Source organism: Phocoena sinus, chromosome 19, assembly GCF_008692025.1.
Source record: "Phocoena sinus isolate mPhoSin1 chromosome 19, mPhoSin1.pri, whole genome shotgun sequence".
NCBI classification, from domain to species: Eukaryota; Metazoa; Chordata; class Mammalia; order Artiodactyla; family Phocoenidae; genus Phocoena; species Phocoena sinus.
In genome coordinates this window covers 46,970,647-46,992,608 of record NC_045781.1, presented here as the reverse complement: position 1 = coordinate 46,992,608, position 21,962 = coordinate 46,970,647, and the positions used below count along the sequence as shown (strand labels likewise).

The window sequence follows — 21,962 nt, the reverse complement described above, 5'->3', positions numbered from 1 at the left end:
GAAGGAAGCTGCCCACCCAACACTGCCTGCAAGCGAGCGGTCTCGCCCTGCACCTCGGGACAGGGGAGGGGCACCGGGGAGGGAAGGGGCTGGCCTCCTCTCCGGGCCAACATCCCCCCACGAAGGCCTTATCCTGTTAGGTGAGGGGTGGTCCCCGTGGCCCCGAGGGTGTGGTGCGGTGGGGAATACAGGTCTTGGTTCTGGTCTTGGTCAGTCCCTCACACCCACACACAACCTGCCAAAACAGCTTCCCTCCTTCCATTTGCGGGAGGGCTGGCCCTGAGGGGCTGGGGGCTCTTGGTGGCCCCGTTCTCAGGAATCTCCCCAAGAGTGCTGGGGGGACGAGGAGGGCAGGGCTTGGAGCCCCCAGGCCCTGACTGTCAGGATCTCCTGCAGGCCACCTCCTCTGGGTCCAGCCCGAGGAGGGCACAGCCCACCACTGCCACCTCCATCTGTCCTGGAGCCTGAAGGTGGCTGCTGGGTCATATGGTAGGGACAGCCCCTTGCTGGGCAGGCCTCTCGCAGGGGGGTGCAACTGGAGGTGCCATCCAGCAGGGGCACCTCAGTCAAGGGTGGCCCCTTCTCCATCAGCCCACATGTCCTCTCCTCTGGAACCTTCTGGGTCATTCAGCTGTAGAGACCACTTCTGTTTCCTGCCAGAACCAGACGGCTCTAAACAAATAGTGGGGGTCCTTGTATTCCCCACGTGCTGCATTTCATTGAAGAGAGAGAGGGCAGGGAATACGAAGGGATGCGGACACCCTTGCCTCTGAGCCCACCCTTGGGGAGCCCCCTTATGTATGTCCTGCTCACCTCACGGGGCGGTGGAATCTCTCCAGGGCCGGTGGTGACGGTTGGCTGTCTGCCCCCAGGTGGCGGTGTCCACCCGCGTGGGGCAAGGCTATGTGTTCGAGGCCCCCCAGCCCGAGCAGGACGAGTACGACATCCCACGCCACCTGCTGGCCCCGGAGCCCCAGGACATCTACGACGTGCCCCCTGTTCGGGGGCTGCTTCCCAGCCAGTATGGCCAGGAGGTAGGTGTCGGGGCCGGTGGGCACGGGGAGGGGGGAGCCTCAGCCTGGCCCTGCATGGAGAGCTGGGCTTTCTTGGCCCCAGCATGGATGGTCCTGGGGTAGAGCTGCGGGTTTCTGCTCTTTCTGTCCCCTCAGATGGCCCTGGCACTTGTATTACTGCACCTTTTCTGTCCTCAGGTATATGACACGCCCCCCATGGCTGTCAAGGGTCCTAATGGCCGGGACCCATCGCTGGACGTGTATGATGTGCCCCCCAGTGTGGAGAAGGGCCTGCCGCTGTCCAGCCATCATGCGGTAAGCATTTAGGGGATGCTGGGCCCTCACAGGTTGAGGCCTGATCTGTGCACGGGGTTCTGGGTGTGAGTGTGTGTGCGTGCCCTGGGGTGGGGACTCAGGTCTGCAGAGCCAGGGGCATCGAGAGACCTGCCTCCAAACCCCGGCTCTGCCCCTCACTCGCTCTGTGATGGAGGTGGAAACTGAGCCCCTCTGAGTCTCAGCTTCCTCGTCTGTAAAAGGGTCCCTTGTAAGGCCTTCTTCAGAAGGTTCTTGAGAGGATCACACAGGATATCAGCAAGGTGACCACAGGACTTATCATCCAAACCAGGATACTTCTGAGAGTGAAAGGAGAATGACAAGATAGTTATGAGGGGGCATCAGGCACAAACCAGGACTGTCCTGGGTGAACCAGGGTGTCGTCACCCTGAATACAGCCTGCACATAGCTCAGCCAGGTACCTGCCACAGAGTAGAGAATACGCACGTGGTGGTGATGGTGATGCTGGTGGTCACGTGGGTGGTGACGGTGGTGCTGATGGTGGCGGCAGTAGTGGTATGATAGCTGACCTCTCACTGAGCGTTTGCAGGTACGCAGTGAATTAGCTCACGTAATCCTCACAACAAACCTGTGAGGGAGTTTTCCCATCTTACAGGTGAGCAGACAGGCACAGAGAGGTGGAGTCACTTGCCTTAGGTCTCACAGGTGGTAAGCAGTGGAGCCAGGATTTCGTACCCTGGTCTGGCCCCAGAGTCGGGCTCTCAACCGTAGCCTGCACGAATAAGAATCATGACAAATGTGCATGCGGGGCTGTGTCTGTGTGTGTCTGGGTCCTGCCCGTAGGCTCCCGGGTGGGCAGATGGGCTGGCAGCCTTGACCACTTCTTCTTGGCCCCCAGGTGTACGATGTTCCTCCATCGGTGAGCAAAGACGTGCCCGATGGCCCACTGCTGCGTGAGGAGACCTATGACGTGCCCCCCGCCTTCGCCAAGGCCAAGCCCTTTGACCCGACCCGCCACCCGCTGGTGCTCGCCGCACCCCCTCCGGACTCGCCACCAGCTGAGGACGTGTACGACGTGCCACCCCCAGCTCCTGACCTCTACGACGTGCCCCCCGGTTTGCGGCGGCCTGGCCCGGGCACCCTCTACGACATGCCCCGAGAGCGGGTCCTTCCTCCCGAGGCGGCCAATGGCAGCGTGGCCGACGACGGTGTGTACGCGGTGCCCCCCCCCGCCGAGCGAGAGGCCCCGGCCGACGCCAAGCGCCTGTCAGCCTCCAGCACGGGCAGCACACGCAGCAGCCAGTCGGCCTCCTCCCTGGAGGCAGCGGTGCCGGGCCGTGAGCCCCTGGAGCTGGAGGTGGCCGTGGAGGCCCTGGCACGGCTACAGCAGGGCGTGAGCGCCACCGTGGCCCACCTCTTGGACCTGGCAGGCAGTGCGGGCGGGTGTGGGGGCTGGCGCAGCACCTCTGAGCCTCAGGAGCCTCCAGCACAGGACCTGCGGGCTGCCGTGGCCGCTGTCCACGGGGCCGTCCACGAGCTGCTGGAGTTTGCCCGCAGCGCCGTGGGCAATGCTGCCCACACTTCCGACCGCACGCTGCATGCCAAGCTTAGCCGGCAACTGCAGAAGATGGAGGACGTGTACCAGACGCTGGTGGCCCACGGTCAGGCCCTTGACAGTAGCCGGGGAGCCCTGGGGGCCACTCCCGAGGACCTGGACCGCCTGGTGGCCTGCTCGCGGGCTGTGCCCGAGGATGTCAAGCAGCTGGCCTCCTTCTTGCATGGCAACGCCTCGCTGCTCTTCAGACGGACCAAGGCCTCTGTCCCAGGGCCTGAGGGGGGTGGCCCCCTGCACCTCAACCCCACCGACAAGGCCAGCAGCATCCAGTCCCGGCCCCTGCCCTCACCCCCCAAGTTCACCTCCCAGGACTCGCCTGATGGGCAGTACGAGAACAGTGAGGGAGGCTGGATGGAGGATTACGACTACGTCCACCTGCAGGTGGGTGCCCGCTCTGCCCAGGTTCCCTGGGCCCCTGGGGAAGTCCCCTGGTCCTCTCGGGGCTCTGACTTTGCCACCCTGTCGTGGGCACCCTGATTCCCCCCCACAGAGGGCTCTTGTGGCCAAAGGAAGGTGTGGTCCCCAGCAAGACCTTGCTGAGTCCCTGTGCCCTCCTCACTTGGACCTTCCAGGCCATACGGGTCCCTGGAAGCCCATCCTCAGCCTGTCTCAGGCCTTTGGACCCATGTGGCCCTGACATCAGGGATCCTGCAGTGCCAGCCAGGGAGGGCCCCTGAACACCTGCAAGGGCTGGGCCTCTTGTGGCCAGGGCAGAGGTTAGGGATTTGGAGAGGTGAATTCTGAAGTACAAGCAAAGACAGAGATAGTAGCAGGTGTGGGGAAAACAAGCAAGGTGATTGATAGGTGGGGTGGGGTGGGCCTCTGGACAGAGGCCAGGGTGCCAGCCGATTGGGCATCCTGGTGAGTGGCATTCCGGGCCGAGAGCCAGCAGGTGCCAAGGCCCAGTGGTCAGGGATGGGTGGGCAGACCCTGTATGCCGAGGGGAGGGGCCTGGATGTGATTCCTGCCATGGGAGCTGGGGCTGGGAAGATTGACATGGCCGTGTGGAGTGTGCCTAGCCCCTTCCTGGGGTCAGGAGGTGAAGGAGGCCCGGGAGAGCCGCTTCCTCCGGAAGCTGCCCCCACCCTGGGCCTGAGGCCGCAGCGGGAGCCTGGGTGCAGCTGAAGCGCCACCTGGTGGCCGCTGGTCTCACTGCACCCCGCTGGGCCTCGGGGGGCTTCCGGCTCAGCCGCATCCTTGTGTCTACCCTCCAGGGGAAGGAAGAGTTTGAGAAGACCCAGAAGGAGTTGCTGGAAAAGGGCAACATAATGCGGCAGGGGAAGGGCCAGCTGGAGCTGCAGCAGGTGAGGACACTCAGGTTCCCCAGCCTCTCCCAGCACAGGCGTCCCTAAGAATCTGTCGCCTAAGCTGAGCCTCCCAGGGCCCTCCCTGCTCAGCCCGTCCCTACTCGACTGCATGACGGTCTCCGTGTGTTCGTTGGATTTATGTTTAGGTTATTATCAGAGTAATCACGGTTAGGTATCTCAGCGCACACAGAGAAGTGTGAAGACAGAAAAGAAGCCATTCACCCTCAGGGGTGGTCACCGTGCTCTGGGGCTGGTTTCCGGGCTTGCTCCTGCCTGGGAAGGGGCCTCTGTCCGTGTTTGAGATGCTACTTTGTGAACGGTTATGTCTGCTTTTATCGCGAGGCGTTTCCATGGCATTAAATATTCGTCATAAGTTGTTTTTAACGTCAACCTATGTCTGTTATGGTTGAATGTTTACGTTGTACCCAGTTTTTCTTATTGTAAATAATGCTACTGTGTTTATCTAAGGACATTGGATTTTCTTCATATTTTGGTTTGTTTACATAGAGTAGGAGAGGGATTTTTTTAAAAATTTATTTATTTACTTATTTTCGGCTGCACTGGGTCTTCGTTGCTGCGCACGGGCTCTCTCTAGTTGCTGTGAGCGGGGGTGCGCGGGCTTCTCATTGCGGTGGCCTCTCTTGTTGCGGAGCACGGGCTCTAGGCGCGTGGGCTTTAGTAGTTGTGGCACGTGGGCTCAGTAGTTGTGGCTTGTGGGCTGTAGAGCACAGGCTCAGTAGTTGTGGCGCACAGGCTTAGTTGCCCCGCGGCATGTGGGATCTTGCCGGACCAGGGCTCAGACCCGTGTCCCCTGCATTGGCAGGTGCATTCCTAACCACTGCGCCACTAGGGGAGTCTGGAATTTTCTTTTTTTAAGGGAGTTTTATTTTGATTATGAAGATTTAAAAAATTAAAATATAGTCTAATACAAAATAAACACAGAAATATCACCCGGAAAGTTTTCCTCACCCCACCTTCCCTGGGCATGGGGAAGGATGGTGTAGGAGAGAGCCTACCAGGTTCACCCTGAGACCTGGGCCATGGTGTGCGTTTTTCAAAGCCACGTTTCCCCAGCTGTCAAGCGGGAAGCGTAGTTGCATCCGTCTTGGGGTCGATGTGAGAATTAAATGAGTAAACAATATGTAATACTTAGGAGGTGCTGGGCACATAGAACATGTCCAATAAAGGTACAGATGTTAATAATTATATATGTATGGAATCTCCACCGACTTAGGAAATGGGCATGTGCTTTATCTTGTTTGTCTTCCTCTGGACTGTCGCAGCATTTATTTAACCAGTCCCGTGTCTGTGGACACTTCGTTTGTTCCCAGAGCTACTTTTGTAAACAAAGCTGTACTGACTAAATCTCTTCACATATCTGGTCAGTCACTTAGATAAATTACTAGAAGCTGGAGTAAGAGGAATGTGAGTGAGAAACTAAAGATCTAGAGTTCCTAAGCGAGGGACATCAAGTACAAATAAAATACAAGAACATAAAATACCCTGACAGGGACGTTTGTCACTCCATTTCTGCATCAGTGAAAAATCTGGAAACAGCCCCTGGCTGCCACCACCAAATACCTCACAGTAGAGTACTGGTTGAATACAGTGTGAGCATTCGTACAGTAGAATATTGTGTAGCTACCAAGAATTTGTCAAAGAATGCAGAAGACCCACTGAAGGTAAAACAGAACAAAAACGAGTGTATTCTCCCGCTGGACAGGAGAACCAAGCAAGTTTCACCCGGTAGCCCAGGAGGGAAAGAAAGAGGGTTTCACGTGCTAGGAAGGGACAGTTTCACGCTGGTTTGCTAATTAAAGTAAAGCCTGAAACCTTGGTTAGACAAGTACCTGAGTTCCTGAGTCTTTGTGCACGGCTGGTCCCAACGACCCAGTCAGAACCAGCTTGTGGTGAGGATGTGTCAGTCCACACTGCTGACGCCTAGGCAAGGCTGCTGCTGGTGGAAACTTTTACCACGTGCTTTATACGTTCTCACTGATAGGAAATGAATGACCCGTTGTTGGGTGCTAAAGGTAGCCTATAAAATATTATATATTGTGTGTTTCCGGTTTTCTAATTATAAAAGAAGTAGGAATATTCCTGTTTAAAGGAAGATGTCTTTGAGGAATATTCACTGGTTTTTGCTGTGAATATTTGTTTTCTGAAATTTGCAAATACCATGACCTTTTTGCTTTTGTTTAAAATTCTTATTATGGGGAATTTAATACATGTATAAAATTGAGGAAAATAGTCTCCCAGGTACCCACTGGAGAAAAGGAACCCCGAGTACAATTCACCCAGCCCCAGCCATTCTCAGCACACCCAATCCAGTGTATGTAGCCCTCTTTCCCGCCCGGTGACACCCCCACCCCCTCCGCCCGATCATTTTGAAGACGTTACATCATTTCATCTGCAAATAGGTCAGTGTATATTTCTAAAAGACGATTTACCAGAGATTTAACAGATTTCTGGGTGCATGGGATTCCAGTTGATAACTATCTTTCTTTCTGCTTGGTGTCTATGAATCTTTTTACACTGCATATGTTAAGGAGAAAAATATTTTTTTTAACTTTTCATTTTGAAATATTTGTAGATTCATAGAAAGTTTGAAGGAAAGTACAAAGCAGTCCTGTGTCCCCTTCTCCCAGCTTCCCCCAGTGACCGCATCTGAAGTCACTAGATAACAGCACCCAAACCAAGAGACTGACATCCCTCACCCCTGCCGCTGCTCATCTGTTCCCATTTCTAGCATTTTGTCATTTCAAAAATGTTATATAAATGGAATTATTTGAGATTGGTGGGAAAGTTGTTTGGAGGCAGGCAGGGACATGTGCTTGGCCAGCAGGACAGAGGTGGCCTGTTCCCCTGCCCACTGACTCTGAGCTTTGTCACTCAGAGGGCCAGAAGGGCCCCCTCGCTGTCCCTTTTGCTCTGTGGCCGTGGTTTTCACTCTGTTCTCCCTCTTCCCCAGCTGAAGCAGTTTGAACGGCTGGAGCAGGAGGTGTCACGGCCCATAGACCATGACCTGGCCAACTGGATGCCAGCCCAGCCCCTGGCCCCGGGCCGGACAGGCGGCCTGGGGCCCTCGGACCGGCAGCTGCTGCTCTTCTACCTGGAGCAGTGCGAGGCAAACCTGACCACGCTCACCAACGCCGTGGACGCCTTCTTCACCGCTGTGGCCACCAACCAGCCCCCCAAAATCTTCGTGGCACACAGCAAGTTTGTCATCCTCAGCGCCCACAAGCTGGTATTCATCGGGGACACACTGTCACGGCAGGCTAAGGCGGCTGACGTCCGCAGTCAGGTGACCCACTACAGCAACCTGCTGTGTGACCTCCTGCGCGGCATCGTGGCCACCACCAAGGCCGCTGCCCTCCAGTACCCGTCGCCTGCCGCCGCCCAGGACATGGTGGACAGGGTCAAGGAGCTGGGCCACAGCACCCAGCAGTTCCGCCGGGTCCTGGGCCAGCTGGCAGCTGCCTGAGAGCCGTCACCAGAGGGACGGAGGGCAAGAGGAGGAGGGTGGCGATGGGCGTGGGGACAGGCGACCCCAGCTCCACCCGGGCCTGGTGCCCCAGACTGTACAGGGAGTTGTGTATATTTATGGCGGGGCAGGGTGTGGGACGGTGCCTCCTCAAAGGAGCCCGAGCAGAGCTGGGCCCCGGAGCCCAGGCCAGGAGTGGCTGGCCGTCTTTCCTGAGCGTGCTGAGGGCGCGGGGGGGCCCAACATTCGGGGCTGGCCTGGGGGCTCGCAGACCGCTTGACCCACATGGCCTCAGGTGACCCCTCGGGCTGACCATGAGGGTGCCGTGTCCCCCTGGCAGGGCAAGTGTGGCTGTGGTGTACTCTCTCTGCACCAGGAGAAAACCCTAAAAAACTATTTTTCATTATTGATTTTCCAATCATTTGACTAATAGTCTACATTTAAATAAAATTTAAAAAATGAAAAGCATTCTCCTGAGGTGTGAGAGGCAAGAGGACCTGTGAGCGGGAGGGCCGGTGTTTGCCAGTCTGGATGCCACAGGTGGAGTCACGCGTTGGGGAGATCTGTGGCGAGGCTATGGGCAGCGCCTCGGGAGGGTGAGGAGAAGGTGGGTCCCTTCAGCAGAAAAGGAAGGCTTGGGGAAGCGGGGCTGGGCTGGGAGCTGAGGTGGGGGGAGCCTGGGCAGCTGGGGTGAGGCTGAAGAGCAGCCGTCAGAATCCAGGGCTTGAGGCCAGAAAGGCTCAGCGTGAGCACAGTGGCCAAGGGCGCAGCCGTTGCCGAGGTTCAATGAAAATCCAGCACGGTCCCTGGGCAGGCGGCCGAGGCGAAGGCAGATGCAGGGTGATGTGCGGGTGGGAGCAGCTCCAGGAGCCAGTGAGCCCTGCTGGGGCCCCTGCATCCCGAGGCAGAGGGCGCCCCGCTGGGGGGACCGCTGGGAGATACACTGTTCCACGCAGAGAAACTTCCTTTCACAGGCCTTATCTAGAACGTAGCTCTTAGAAAGAAGCTCTTAATTTCAGCTTGTGGAACTTCTCCACAAGTGTCCATTTGAATTACACATGGACTTGGACTCCCAGTTGGGAGGTAGGGGACAGGAGGGGCCCTCACCCTGGGTCAGTGGTCCCCTTTCCGGCAGTCGGGGGTATGTCTGGCAGCCCAAGTAAGGTGAGGGCTCTGGGGACCAGCAGTCCTGCTCCGAGCTCTCACCATTCTGTGTGTGAACTTGAGTCTCATTTCCCCCATCTCTGTGAAGAAGGGAATAGGGCTGGGTATCTGCCGGCTCTCTCCACTCTGAGCTCCAGAGGGTGCCTCAGTGAAGGCAGCCATCCTCCCGCCCCGGCGAAGGCACAGAAGTGAAGATGCGAGCAGTTTTATTTGGGTTTTACACACATGGGGGCTGGGGCGGGGCAGAGGCTCAGTTGGCCTCCAGAACTTCGAGAACCCAGGGAATAAACTTGGTGACCCGGGTGTACACGCCTGGAGAGAACGGGCCACACCGGCCGCTGCCCCAGGACACGATGCCCACCAGGGTCCAGGCTCCATCCTTCTGGCAGACCAGGGGGCCACCAGAGTCGCCCTGCAGGAGGAGATAGGACTTGTGTTCAAGCCTGAAAGGGAGTACCAGGGCCCTGGTGTGCCCTGACCTGGCAAGTCCAGGGGTGCAGACAAAGCGCAAGTGGGGGCCCAGTGGTTGTGCACAAGAGACTCAGATCTGCTCAGATGGCAGCCCCAGCCCTGCCACCTACTCCTGGACGGCCTGGGGCAGGTGGCTTATCCTCTCAGCCTCCCCATCAGCTGTAAAACAGGCTGAAGCGTCCGGCTCGTGGGGTTGGTGTGAGATTAAATACGCCTGGGAAGCCCCACACCACACCTGGCCAGAGCCGGCCCTCACCAGGGGCATCTGGTCCAGCCCTTCACTGGGGCACTGGGCAGGGCATGAAGTTAGGTCATGGCAGAGAGGAGTGGGCCTCCTGGCCTGGCCAGGGGAGGCACGGTCAGTGAGGGCGGGCAGGGTGGCGGAGCCAGGCCGTACCATGCAGGAGGAGACGCCGCTGGCGCCCGCACAGATCATCACGTCGGTGATCTTGCTGCCCCAGTACTTCCTGCAGTCGGCGTTGGACACGATGGGCAGGGTCGCCTGCTGCAGCTTGTCGGGGGTCTTGAGAGCTGGAAGGACAGAGGGCGTGGGGTCAGGGCCCCTCATGCCACCAGCCCGCCCCTGGGGAGAAGAGACCAGGGGCCGCCTGAGCCCCGCCCTCCCCCTGCAGGGTCCCAGTCTTCCTCCGTCGCGATGATCGTGGACACCGAGCTTCGAACCTTCCCTGACACCTTCAGGGAGTCTGGGACGCGGCTCCTCTGCGATTCCACACCAGGCAGCGGGGACTGTGCTTCCAGCAGCTGCTGCAACAGGTCCTGCCTCGGAGCCCCGTGCGCCCTGGGCCCTGGCGGCCACTGTGTGTGGGTGGAGGGGCCGTCCTTCCCCCCCAGGGAAGGGGATGCACGTCCTTCTGACCGGGGACACCGGAGGGGACCCCCGAGGGAGCACCTCCCTCCTGCTGCCCTTTCCCGGCTGCTTCTGTCCTGTTACGGGACCAGCCGGGGGCCGTGGCCGGGGCAGAAGAACTCAGGACACCGAGGAAGAACCTGCAGATGGAGTAGCGCTGGGGGGCGGTGGGGGGCACCTGGGCGCTCAGGCCCGAACCCGACCAGGACACTGGACTCCGGGCCCAGACTTCAGGGGCTTTGGATGCACCGCCCTCCTCAGTCTGGAGGGAAATCCGGGCTGTCCCTCTCCTTGCAGGTGAGAGGGGGCGAGACTTGCTGGTACTTAGGTGTTTCTTCAGAAACTGTTTACGTATATATTATTAACCCTCATTTTTATTCATGTTTGGTAGGGTTTTCATTAAGAGGGTTTTAAGTAAAGAAATGGAAGATTTATTGACTGTTGCAATTTATGATTGTGTTTGGAATTTAGACCAAAAAACAGAATGAGTCTCACTCCTGAAAAGTCCTCAGGGCACTCACCGTTGTACCGGGTCTTGCCCCAGCCCGTGGTGGTGCACAGGGAGCCCGCAGGGAAGCTGGCGTTGGCGCTGGGCAGGCACACGGCGGACACGGTCCTGGAGAGGCTCACGGGCGTGGCCAGCTTCAGCAGGGCGATGTCATTTTGGACCGTGCGCAGGTCCCACAGGGGGTGTTCCAAGACCTGTGTGGAAAGGGTGGGGGCTCGGTGGGCCACAGAGGGAGGACTTGGGAGATTTTAGGGACACACAGACCTGCAGACTGGGAGGGGCAGGTGGTGCTAAAGGGGCAGAGTGTTGAAAAGGGAACCCAGATGAGGCTGAACAGACCAAATCTCTGGGGTGCTGGGGAGATGGCATGTGACGTTATTTTGCGTTTTTCTACAATGAGCAAAGCTTATAATCAGAAACAACATTCAGTGTTTGTAAAGGAGCTTTATTATGTGGGAAAGAGAAGAAAGCTCAGACTGGAGGGGTGCCAGTGGGGTGAGGCCTGAGCCGCCGGCCGGGGTCGTCTGCCCACTCCCCCCCGCCCTCCTTTTCCTTTGTGCCTCAGGGGCCCACCTCCTGGCTGCCCGCCCGGCCGTCTGTACCTCAGCGATCCTCAGCACCTGGACAGCCTCCTCCTCGGAGCTGTGATCAGATACCCCGGCCACCACGAGGTGACTCTTCCTGGAGAGAAAGGAGGTGGCAGACGGAGCTCAGGCTCACGGCCACCTCCTCAGAGGAGCGCCCGGAGAGCGTGCCAGGCAGGGTGAGCCCCGGCTGGGCCACTGAATCGCGTGGTGACCTTGGAGCCTCAGTTTCCCCATCTGTACAGTGAAGGCAGAGGCGCAGGCCAGCTGCCCCGGACCAAGCTGGGGTCTGGGGAGGTGGGGCGCTAGGGCTGGGGTTTTCTGCTGACTGGCTCTGCCTGCAGCCTGGGGACAGAGCAGCTTCTGCCAGACTCTTTCCCACTTGCTGGCAGCGCCTGGTTGGGGTTAGGGGCGAGTGAAGGTGGTCTCTTCAGGCAGGTGAGGTGGGGGCCCCTCCTGCCCCAGCCCAGGCCTCACCTGACCCCGCAGTGGGCGGCGGTGACCACCCAGTCCGCACTGATGAGGGAGCCCCCACAGAAGTGGAAGCCGGAGCTAGTCTGCGGAGACGGGGGGAGGGAGAGTCAGCCTTGCCTCTCCTGCCTGAGCCCTCCCTGTCTAACCTGCCCCTCCCCAGACTCCCCCTCACCTGCAGGGACACCTGCCAGGGCCAGGAACCGGGGACAGCGTCCTCCCCGTTGACGATCCTGGACAGGCCGCTCAGCACAGGGTCGATGGTGGGGACTCCGCAGCCTGAGGGACAAGGACAGTGGCTGGTCAGTGGGTGGTGCCCCAAGGGGGTCAGGCGAAGACTCAGCACTTCCAGGCCTCTGTGGCACCCTGGCACTCAGAGTTTTGTCCGCTGCAAGGAATTCAGCCCTCCACCAGTCCAGCTGACAGCTGCCCTTAGAAGGCGCCCTTGTGGACGGTCCCCGAGGCTGAGGGTATCTGGAGTCGGGGCCCAGGCTCCCCAGCCTGCTCTGTGCCCTGAGGGGAGTGTCCATGCCACTGTGAGCCCAGGATTCTGTCCTGGGGGCTCTCATGGCCTCTGAGTCTGCAGGGGGAGCAGGTTTGGGTGAGGTTGTTAGCCCAGTTGGGGTGGCACACACGCAGGAGGCTGTCCAGATCCAGAGGGTGGAGGTGCAGGGCAAGATGGATGGACCTGGGGGACGTTCTCGAGGCAGCATTCACACAGCTTGGTGGCACATTTGGAGGGTGGAGGAGCCCAGACCACCCCAGCTTCTGAGTGAATGGAGCAGACCAAATTAGGCAGGGCCCACGGGACCTCCAGGCAGTGGAGGGGGCTCCAGGAGCGCCCAGTGGAGGAGTGGGGGGCTGGGCAGAGCAGCCCAAGGAGGCTCAGGGGGCAGCTGGAGGGGCAGGTGGCAGGGGTGTTAGAGGTACGAGAACTAGGGCCCTCCTGTTCCCTGCCTCTGGGTGGGGGGTCGGGGCGGGCGAGGCTCGGCCTGGGGCTGCCGGGCCTGCCTGAGCCTCGCACTTACCGAAGCTGCTGCCAAAGAGGAAGAAGCCAAGGACAACCCAGAGAAGGGCCATGGTACGTGACTCAGCAGGTGAGATGGGGTCTGCCCGAGGGACCGCCCAATATATTCCCTCAAGCCACCAATCATAGCCTGCCTCGCCATCCCCTCCTTATCATGAGACCTTGGGCTGAGAGGCACCTGGCTCCAGCGCGGGCCTGAGCCCTTGGGGGCCACTCCTGGGAAGGTTTCCTGGAATCACAGGTGTGTGGGCAGGCCCTGGGCACACAGAGCTGGGGGCAGATGGTGAGGACCCCGAAGTTGGAGGTGGAAGCATGAGGTGAGAGGTGGGGGTCACGGTCCCCCTTTATCTGCCTGTGCCCCTCCTGGCCACTCTTGGGAGGTGGACTAAGGAGGGGCCCTCCTGGACACCCCCGGACACCTGGTTCAGTGAAGGTCCAAATTCAGGAGCAGAGTGGACTCTCAGAAGCCCCCAAAACAGGTCACAGACACCATCAGCATGTCTGCCACTGGTTTATTGGGGCTTTGTGGAAACAAGGTCAGCAGGGAGGCCAGGGTGAAGCCTGGTCATCAGTTGGCGGCCAGGATCTGCTGCACCCAGGGGATGAGTGCAGTGACGCGGGCGTACACGCCGGGGCTGGAGGTGGAGCAGGTGCCACTGCCCCAGGACACGATGCCCACCAGGGTCCAGGCTCCATCCTGCTGGCAGACCAGGGGGCCACCAGAGTCGCCCTGCAGGACAGGGAGGAGGGGGCTTGGCTCTGGCAGGCCAGGTGGCCTGGCCCAGAGGCCACTGAACATTGTTCCCAGAGCCCATTCCCAGGCCTGATAGCCAGTAGAAGCTCAGAACATGCATATGAGAAGGATTATGAAAGAAACTTCAGCAGCTCCTGTGGTCTGTGTCCCTGGAAGTCTGGGCTACCCCCTGGGGTGGGGTCCTATAACGGAGGCTAAATAGAGCAGGTTTCATTGATAGGAGGAAAGCATGGGTGGTGCTGGCCGTGGGGCTACTGTGAGGGAGGAAGGGCTGCCAGACCCCTCTGGAGCCCTTTTGGGCCACCATGCTCTGCTGCCCAGGCTGTGCACTGCACAATTCCAGGAGGTGCCATTACTCAGACTTTGATATTAGTGGAATCTTGCAATATGGCAGCTCTGAGACCAGAGCCCCTTGCTCTGGTACCTCTCTGCTGAGGTCACTGATGACCTTCCAGGAGCCCTATCTTCCCAACTACTCAGGCAGGAATGCCCAGGGAGAGAGTGGCAGGCCCTAGAAAGAGGTCTGCCTGCTACTTCCATTTCTTCTCTCTTTGCCCAAGCCCTTGGCCTGGGCTTTGGCCTGAACCCACCCCAGGCTGGGAGGGAAGGGAGCCTAGGAGGCCATACCATGCAGGAGGACACGCCGCTGGCGCCGGCGCAGACCATGCTCTTGGTGATCTTGCTGCCCCAGTATTTCTTGCAGTCGGTGTTGGACAGGAGGGGCAGAGTCGCCTGCTGCAGCCTGTCGGGGGTGTTGGCATCTGGAAGGGCAGGGTGGGTGGTTAGTGACTGCTGCCCCTACCTCCCACCTGGCCAGCCAGTGGTCTCTCATCACTCACTGGTGTGTTTGGTCAGGCCCCAGCCAGTCGTGGCGCACAGCGTCCCAGCGGGGAAGTCATCGTTGGCGCTGGGCAGGCACACGGCGGACACGGTCTTGGAGAAGCGCGCGGGCGTGGCCAACTTCAGCAGGGTGATGTCGTTGCTGTTGGTGAACGGGTTGTACCTGGGGTTCTTGAAAACCTGTGGGGCAGGGCCAGACAGCTGCCTTTGGGGTCTGGGAAGAAGCCGACCGGGGCAGAACCTGGCACCAGGCTACCCCTCACGGCCTCAGTGCTCCTCCGTGGACAATGGCCTATTCAACTCGGCAGCTCCTTCCATGGCCCCAGGAGCCCGAGGCCCAAGGTGCAGACCTTCCCCTCATGGAGCCTTGCATACCCTGCTTTCTGCTTTGCCCCATTATGATATGATGGGGTATTGGGGTGACTGGGAGGAGCTGGGGCCCTGGGGGTTAGCCTGGGCTGCACACTCCCGAGGGTCCACCCTGCCTGGGGTCACACCTGGACCCTGGGGGCTGCCATACCTTGGCAATCTTCAACACCTGGATGTCCTCGGCATCTGAGCCCTGGTCAAACTCCCCGGCCACGACCAGATGGGATCTTCTGGAGAGGGCCAGAGAAAGGAGTGGTTCCTGCCGTGAGGGGGGCATTTGGGATACAGGGTGCTTATGTGTGTGAGTACACGCGTGTGCAGGCGTAATGCGCACGCGTGTCTTTGTGCGTCTGCACACACGGCTGTGGTGTCGATCAGAGATGGAAGCTCAGAATCTCAACTGGGCCTACAGCCCACCATGTGTTTTCCCAGGGACCCCTAGGTCACTGGAAGGACCTGGGTTTGCTACACATTTCCAAATAAGAAACTGGGAAATGAAGGCGTTAAAGGGCAACTCCTCAGTGCTGGACGAAACCACCCCAAGGGGTTTCTTGGGGACCCCGGGCTCTCACCTGACACTGCAGTGGGCGGCGGTGACCACCCAGTCCTCGCTGATGAGGGAGCCCCCGCAGAAGTGGAAGCCGGTGCTGTCCTAGAGGAAGATCGGAGGGTTAGCCCCGCCCGGGCACCAGCAAAACCAATCTGGGCAGCAGCCCCCAGCTGGGCTGATATCCCAGTGCGTCCCCCTACTCGTGTGCAGAATCCTCCCTCACCTGCAGGGACACCTGCCAGGGCCAGGAGCCGGGGACAGCCTCCTCCCCGTTGACGATCCTGGACAGGCCGCTCAGCACAGGGTCGATGGCAGGGACCCCACAGCCTGAGGGTGGAAGTATGGAGTGAGGGGTGGAGGCCAAGGTCCCACCCAGGACTCACCGCCCCAGGAATACTCCGGGGACAATTCAGGCTGACATGTGCTCCAGCCCAGACAAGCCCAACAGGCTGAGCTTGAGGTGGTGGCAGGGCCAAAGCCTGGGCTGGGAGGCCCTATCACTGCCTACCTTAACCACTCTGAGTCTCAGTTTTCCCACCAGCAAAATGGGGATCTTACAGTTGGCTAACCTCACAGAGTTGGTATAATAAGGATGAAAGATGCTTTGCCTTAGTAGACAAAGCAGGCAAAGCAGGAACTCGCTCAGTTCCTGGCACACAGTGAACAAAAGAGGAAAAGTTTAAAAGGGCTGGTTCAAGGGCATGAAAGGGCTGATGGGGGCCAAGCCACGCTTGCTCATCATCTGAGCCTGCTTGGGAGCCACCAACTATTCACAGAGCTTTCTGTCCCTCTGGAATTGCTGCCCCTACTTGCACACGATGCGAGGCCCCAGGAAGGTCCACCTCCACCCCGGGGGCCTCACACTGGCTGGTCTGGTCCAGTCCTCCCAGCATCCTCATTGTAGAGATGGAGCTGGTGAGGCTCAGAGAGGGAGAAAGACTCGCTCGGGCTCACACCACCACACACAACTGAACTGGGAGCGGGGACCCCGCTGCTCCTTGCTGGCCTTGGGGTTGGTGGGGCCAGTACCCCTTCCAGCAGTTGGTGGAAGGGTAGACAGCCTTCCCGGCCTCTGCCTGCCCTGGTGCTCACCAAAGGCCGTGCCCAGGAGGGCGCAGCAGGAGAGAAGCCAGAGGAAGGTCATGGTGCCGCAGTCAGGGAAGTGTAGGACGCCTGCCTGGAGGGCTCCCCATTATATCCCTGTGCACCAGGCTGTTATCTGAAGACCTTGAAGTGATAATCCCTTTCCTGGGCATGTGTCCCAGTGGGCAGGATATGCTAGAGCAGGGCTGGCATCAGGGCCTGGGATGGCAGCAGCTGGGGCCAGGATCTAGGGCAAAGTTGGGGCCAAACAAGGCGGCCCTGCACCCACAGCTAAGGGGAAGGGGACATTCAGGTTTCCTCCTCCAGGTCCTACCTCTAGAGGGGCCCTGTGGGCAGCAGCCAGGCCTGGGCTGCATTTGAGCCCCAGCCAAGTCTCTCATGGTCTGGAGGACCTTGGACAAGTAATTTAGTTGGTCTGCAGTTGTTCAAAACCCCATGGGCAGTGTGGTCAAGTAGGTGGAGAGGCAGGGACCAAAGCATGGTGAGGGCACAGGTGACCAGTGGGCTGAGGGTGCTCCCCTAGTCTTAGGATGGCCAAGAAGGCTCAGTGGCTCAGTTCAATATCAGGGGCAGTCACGTGGGCTGGTTCAGAGGGCAAGCCGCCCACTGCCCGTTCTCGCAGAGTCAGGCCCCTCCACCCAGGCATCCTGCCCTTGGAATTGAGTACATGGCATTCAGGTGCAGGACTGGGCCCAGGGCCAGCCAGGGGGCCTCTGCTATCATCCCAGCAAGAGCTTCTGGAGGCTACACCAGGCGGGAAAGCAGGGGGCAAGGAGGCCTGTTTCGGGTGGGCAGCAGGGCCCTTTCCCAGCAACTGGGAAACTGGGGAGGGAGAAGTTTGAAGGTGAGGCTGCCAGGCACAGGGCAAGTACCCCAAAACACATAGGTAAAACGATATCTTACAGCTATTTTTTTTTTTTTTTTGCGGTATGTGGGCCTTTCACTGCTGTGGCCTCTCCTGTTGCGGAGCACAGGCTCCAGACACGCAGGCCCAGCGGCCATGGCTCACGGGCCCAGCCACTCCGCGGCATGTGGGATCCTCCCAGACTGGGGCACGAACCCGTGTCCCCTGCATCGGCAGGCGGACTCTCAACCACTGCGCCACCAGGGAAGCCCACTTATGGCTATTTTTAATTTCCATTGCATTGATGATCATTGTGTGGTGGGTCACAGGTTTCAGCACAAAACAGCTGTGGGGCCTTGGGCAAGTTACCCTCTCTGATCCCATTTCTAAATATGTAAAATGGGGATCCTTAGAGCAAGGGTCCCGCTTTATGAAAGGGCACAGTCCATACTGAGTGTGCTGGGACCAGGCCTAACACAGTCCATGCTGGTCAGACCTGGTACTTCTCCTTCTTGACTTGCCTGTGGGGTCCCTTTGTGCGTTCTAGAAGACTGCCAATAACAGGGAGGGATGGCCACAGTGCATTAGGTGGGAAAGCAGGGCCCGAAACAGGATGCAGAGTGTGGCGCCATCTGTGTGAAACCCACCACTTGTGCAATTCCATCCATCCCATCAACCAGCGCTTACCAGGCCCCTGCTGGAACAGAACAAACGAAAGAAAGAAACACAAATTCCTGACTTACAAGCTTAGGTGGGAAAGGGGTGGGGAGTTTATGGAAAAGAGTTAAAAAAAAAAAAAAGTAAAATATACATTACTACCAGCTAAGGAGTTATCATTATCATTGTTATTATTAATACCGAGGCAGGAGGGCCTCACTCCGAAGGGGACATTGAGTTGCTACCCAAGAGTTCGCCAAGCTATCTGGGTGGAGACGGTGTCCAGGGAGAGGGAACAGGGAGGGCAAAGGCCTGGTGGAGGGAGCCTGGGTGGCACCAAGAGCCGAGAGGACACGAGGCAGGGCGGAGAGGCCAAGGGTCCGAGGGTGGGCCCTGGTGAAGGTACAGGGCTGTCCCGAGTGTCTGCCAAGATGCGAGGTGGCAGCCGCCGGGCCTGAGTGGGGGAGGGGCGTGGCCGGTGAGGGAGGGCACGCGGCGGCTCGAACCCACCCGTGGCTGTGGCCTTGGGAGCCGACAGCTGTCCCGAGTCCTGCCCGCCCAGCGCCCCCTGCTCACGGTTGCCAGAGACCTGGGAACTCGCGCAGCTGCGGGTGGGGGCGGGGAAGGCGGCCCCCGCAGGTGCTAGACTCCTGCTGGGGGCGGGGCCAAAGCTGACTGCGGCCGGGCGCGCAGACCTCCACCCGCCCCGCCCCCTCGCCTGGCGTTTCGACCAGAGAGACTGCGCACTCCGCAGAACGCCCGACCCCGAGGAAGAACGCTTAAGCTCAGAGTGTTAGGTGCCCCCCATTCTCCAAAACGCCGGGCCCTGAACTTCCTGCCTCTGGGCCTTTGCCCGCTCTGTTCGCTCCCTTTAGAAGGTCCACCGCCGTTCCGGCCCCGGCCCTGGCCGTGAGCGCCTCCTTGTAGGCAGCAGTTCAGCCTTGGCTATGGCTGACCAGCGGCAGAGCCGGCATCAATCAGAGGCCTTGGATGAGTCGATAGATCCCTGGACCCAGAAGTTGTTTAGCCAATCAAGTTTACAGTAAAGAGCATTTTCCTGGGTTCACTTTGTCGCTGATACTTTTCTCTCCCATCCTCGGGTTTGGAACCCTGCCTCATCTCTAGACGCCTGGAGCCCAGCCATCTCTGCTCATGCAAACTCCCAGAGAGAAGGTACAGCCTTGTTCGCGGGTTGTCTGCCACGTCAGAAAACCTTCACTCTGCACCTGTTACCTCGTTGCAGGTATGTGGCGTCTAGTGTGTTTAATGGGCAGTGCTGAAATCAGCCCACGAACAGGTGTAAATCAAAGAAAGTCACTCAGGAGATGACCCAATACACGGGGACCTTCATGGGGTCGGCTCTCTCCCAGGAAGCCTGGGTTTGGGGAAAGAGCTTTGCTTGGAGTAGGGGGCCCTAATCCAATCCCTGCCCAGCCACCTCCTGGGATTTGGCCTTGGGAGTGGTGGTGTGTCAGGGTTCCAGGTCCTGACTGGGTGGCGGGGCAGTGCGCATGCGTCCCTCCAGGACCCGCATCTCTGAGACTGTGCCATCTTCTTCGAGGCAGGAACTCAGAAGTCAGTTTTCTTAGATGAAGGAGCTACTCCTCTTGAAGTCGTGCCACTGAGGGGGTCAAATCCCAACCCTCTGTTTTACTAAAAATAAGATATATTGAAAGTATAATTTACACATGGTGAAATGCACAGATCTTAGTGAAGAGACGGATAAATTTTGACATATACATACCATAGTGTAACAAACGCCACAACCACGATATAAAGTATCATCACCCCCACCATACAGTATGCTGTCTTTGTGTCTGGATTCTTTCACTCCACCAAATGGCTTTGCGATTCACTTGTGTTCCTGCGTGTATCAGCAGTGTGTTCCTTCTTATTGCTGAGTGGTGTTTCACTTCATAAGCACACCACACTTTGTGCACCCATTCTCCGGCTAGGACATTTGGGCTGTTACCCCTCCCCCACCGCACTCCCTTTTTGCTTCTTGTAATGAAGTGATTCTCAGCCCTAAACATAGGCAGGCAAGAAATGTAGGTTTCTTTATTTTTCTATTAGAGAATGAAATTTGAATTTCGATCCTTTATTCTGCCAGGAGTCTCACTGGAGAGTCTAACAAAGAGACTGTTTCTAAAGGTGTGGCCAGGGCTTAGGGAAACCATAAGGAGGTGCAGGTCAGCTTAGGGCTAGGGTCAGTGGGCCTGGAAACGCAAGAGTGGTTACCTGGCCCCTGGGGAGGGCGATATGCAAGGGGGAGGCCGCCAACAGGAGCTTGGCCTTTGTGGAAATCAATGAAGACCACCCAAATGAGAACGAGTAGAGGCTGTTCATTCGGAGCTTGCTATAGCCTGGGAGTCAGGCAGCATCACTTGTAGCATCACTTTTCCATTCCCACCAGTAATGTATGAGAATTCCAATTTCTCCACAACCTTGCCAAAACTTATTTTCCATTTAAAAAATTATAGGTGTGAAGGGATACCTCACTGTTTTTTTTTTCAATTTTCAAAATTGTGCTAAAATACATATAGTATAAAATTTACCATCTTAATCATTGTAAGTGGACAGCTCGGAATGTACTAAGTGCATTCATATTGTCGTGCAACCATCACCGCCATCCATCTCCAGAACTCTTTTTTAATTGAAGTGCAGTTGAGGTACAATATTGTATGTTACAGTTGTACAATATAGTGAGTCACAATTTTTAAAGGTTATGCTCCATTTATAGTTATTGTAAAATATTGGTTGTATTTCTCATGTTGTACAATGTGTCCTTGTAGCTTTTTTGTTTTTTCTTCCCCCCGACCTCCCTGCCACGGCATGGGGGGAGGGTCTTAGTTCCCCTGACCAAGGATTGAACCTGTGCCCCCTGCAGTGGGAGCGAGGAGTCTTAACCACTGGACCAGCAGGGAAATCCCCCATGGAACTTATTTTATACATAATAGTTTGTACCTCTTAATCCTCTACCCCTATATTGCCCCTCCCCCCAGAACTCTTCTCATCTTGCAAAACTGAAACTCTATATCCGTTAATCTATAACTCTCCTACCCCCAGCCCCAGGCAACTAGCATTGATTTGACTATCCTCAGTACCTGGTATAAGTGGAACCATTCAGTATTTGTCTTTTTGTGATTAGCTTATTTCACTTGGCATAATGTCCTCCAGGTTCATCCATGATGTAGCATATGTCAGAATTTTCTTTCTTTTTGGGTCTGAATAATACCCCATTGTTTATATATATATTGTTCATATATACCACATTTGGTTTATTCATTCATTGGTCAATGGATACTTGGGTTGCTTCCTTGTTTTAGCTACTGTAAATAATACTGCTATAAATATGGGTGTACAAATATCTTTTTGTAATATTTATTTAATTTTTTAAGTGAAGTAGACTTGATTTACAATGTTGTGTTAATTTTGCTGTACAGCAAAGCGACTCAGTTATACACATATGTACATTCTTTTTTAAAAATTAATGAATTAATTAATTTATGGCCGCGTTGGGTCTTCGTTGCTGCACACGGGCTTTCTCTAGTTGTGGCGAGCTGTGGCTGCTCTTCGTTGCAGTGCACGGGCTTCTCATTGTGGTGGCTTCTCTTGTTGTGGAGCTCGGGCTCTAGGCACGCGGGCCTCAGTCGTTGCGGCATGCGGGCTCAGTAGCTGTGGCTCGTGGGGTCTAGAGCGCAGGCTCAGTAGTTGTGGCGCACGGGCTTAGTTGCTGTGTGGCATGTGGGATCTTCCCGGACCAGGGCTCAAACCCACGTCCCCTGCACTGGCAGGTGGATTCTTAACCACTGTGCCACCAGGGAAATCCCTATACATTCTGTTTTTATATTCTTTCCATTATGGTTTATCCCAGGATATTGAATATAGTTCCCTGTGTTATACAGTAGGACCTTGTTGTTTATCCATTCTATATGTAATAGTTTGAATTTACTAACCCCAAACTCCCACTCCATCCCTCCCCCATCCCCTCCCCCTCGGCAACCACAGGTCTGTTCTCTATGTCTGTGAGTCTGCTTC

At 57.3% G+C, this 21,962-nt stretch overlaps 3 protein-coding genes across 6 annotated transcripts in view; 1 reads left to right on the top strand and 2 right to left on the bottom strand.

Annotated features, from left to right (window-relative positions):
- The window catches only part of BCAR1 (BCAR1 scaffold protein, Cas family member), a 35,692-nt gene extending 27,514 nt beyond the window's left edge, over positions 1-8,178 (top strand). For 3 of the 4 annotated variants that reach the window (XM_032613382.1, XM_032613381.1, XM_032613380.1), the window contains exons 3-7: positions 873-1,034; positions 1,212-1,328; positions 2,206-3,303; positions 4,137-4,226; positions 7,201-8,178. In XM_032613382.1, the coding sequence (XP_032469273.1) occupies positions 873-1,034; positions 1,212-1,328; positions 2,206-3,303; positions 4,137-4,226; positions 7,201-7,713 (1,980 nt within the window). In that variant the 3' untranslated portion in view covers positions 7,714-8,178. The remainder of the gene's footprint in view (positions 1-872; positions 1,035-1,211; positions 1,329-2,205; positions 3,304-4,136; positions 4,227-7,200) is intronic. The other variant, XM_032613383.1, reaches the window with a different exon arrangement.
- Positions 8,179-9,085: 907 nt separating this feature from the next.
- LOC116744761 (chymotrypsinogen B-like) lies at positions 9,086-12,859 on the bottom strand. The gene is made up of 7 exons (XM_032614829.1): positions 12,808-12,859; positions 11,955-12,058; positions 11,786-11,865; positions 11,327-11,405; positions 10,738-10,918; positions 9,746-9,879; positions 9,086-9,289 (listed from the first exon to the last, which is right to left on the bottom strand). Exons 1-7 carry the CDS (start codon positions 12,857-12,859, stop codon positions 9,128-9,130), a joined length of 792 nt encoding a protein of 263 aa, XP_032470720.1. The 3' UTR covers positions 9,086-9,127.
- A 515-nt stretch (positions 12,860-13,374) lies between these two features.
- On the bottom strand, positions 13,375-16,463 carry LOC116744283 (chymotrypsinogen 2). The gene is made up of 7 exons (XM_032613811.1): positions 16,412-16,463; positions 15,543-15,646; positions 15,342-15,421; positions 14,921-14,999; positions 14,400-14,580; positions 14,188-14,321; positions 13,375-13,536 (listed from the first exon to the last, which is right to left on the bottom strand). Exons 1-7 carry the CDS (start codon positions 16,461-16,463, stop codon positions 13,375-13,377), a joined length of 792 nt encoding a protein of 263 aa, XP_032469702.1.
- Positions 16,464-21,962: the final 5,499 nt, after the last annotated feature.